This window comes from Pterocles gutturalis, unplaced genomic scaffold, assembly GCF_000699245.1.
Source record: "Pterocles gutturalis isolate BGI_N339 unplaced genomic scaffold, ASM69924v1 scaffold30087, whole genome shotgun sequence".
NCBI lineage: Eukaryota > Metazoa > Chordata > Aves > Pterocliformes > Pteroclidae > Pterocles > Pterocles gutturalis.
The window spans coordinates 3,711-4,997 of NW_010113733.1; the positions used below are offsets into that span (position 1 = coordinate 3,711).

The 1,287-nt window shown below is 53.5% G+C and overlaps 1 protein-coding gene across 1 annotated transcript in view; it reads right to left on the minus strand.

Annotated features, from left to right (window-relative positions):
- RASSF7 (Ras association (RalGDS/AF-6) domain family (N-terminal) member 7) overlaps positions 1–522 on the minus strand; it is a gene marked incomplete at its 3' end in the record, with an annotated part of 3,638 nt that extends 3,116 nt beyond the window's left edge. The window contains 1 exon segment of the mRNA XM_010074617.1: positions 407–522. Coding sequence (XP_010072919.1) covers positions 407–522 — 116 coding nt within the window.
- Positions 523–1,287: the final 765 nt, after the last annotated feature.

Genomic DNA, 1,287 nt, shown 5'->3' on the forward strand with positions numbered 1-1,287 from the left:
CCAAAGCCTCATCCAGCCTGGCCTTGAACCCCTCCAGGGATGGGGCATCCACAGCTTCCCTGGGCACCCTGGGCCACTGCCTCACCACCCGCACAGGACAAAACTTCCTCCCAATATCTCATCTAAATCTCCTCTTTTTCAACTTAAAGCCATCACCCCTCGTCCTATTGCTACACCTCCTGATCCACAGCCCCCCCATCTCTCCTTTAGCCCCCTTTCAGCACTGGAAGCTGCTCGAAACCATAGCCAGCAGTGGTGTGTCACAGGCAGTGGCTGGTGACATCCCTGCCACCCCAGACAGAGCAGGATCCCACCACCCAAGGCCTCCTCTTCCCAGGAAGCACCTGTGGATGGGGCACCCCCTTGGCAGACGCCTCCACCCGCAAAGGGCCTTCCCCCCGCAGACAGAGATGGCTCACCAATGGCCCGTGCCAGGGCAATGACCACCTCTTGGCAGGTGGTTTGCTCCGAGACGCCGCAGACAACCCTCTGAATGCCATCCACCCAGACCTTCAGCTCCATCCTCGCTTCTGCCGGGCCTCAGGCGTGCTGGCTCATTGCAGGACGGGCTGCCTGCGGGGGGAAAAGAAACCATGTTTCCATCCCAAGCTGCTAACGAGGAACACGAGACACTTTACGAGGTGCATCATTAAATCATTTTTAATGCCAGCATCCCGTAAGGTCCATCATTGACCAAGCAGTTGCTCTCTGCCACCCTCCATCCATCTCTGCGGCTCTCCCTGTGCATGGTTTGCATTTTTGTTGACATTATTAAAACACTAACATTCATCTGCAAAAAAAAACACAAACCAACCCCAAAACCCCCAAAAAATTTTTGTTTTTTGCTTATGTGTGGGCAGCAAGTCCAAGTCCTCCCATAGTGGGACATGATGGTGTTTGTGTGCCTTGTGTGGTGCCCAGAAGATGATGCCCAGGTTATTTCTGCTGTGAGCACAGACTTTTAATGGGGTTGCTGGAATTTTGCTGTGATTTCTCTGACAACTTGGCAGCACAGAACCAGAGGATTTTCCAAACAATACTGGAGAAGGTGGAGAAACCGCTGGCTGTCCACCCTTGCGATGGGACATTGAGAGACCGTGCAGATGACGAACATTTTAATCTATTCACCTCCCTCTCAGTTTAGCAGAGAGGGATTAAGAAATTAAAACAAAGCTGCTTTCTGCACAAAAATGTGACCAAAGGTGGGGTTTGGGAGGGGGAGCCCTAGCTCCCAGGGGACACGCTGCCTAACGCCAGCGCCCAGCCTGACTCTCACGCCACGGTTAC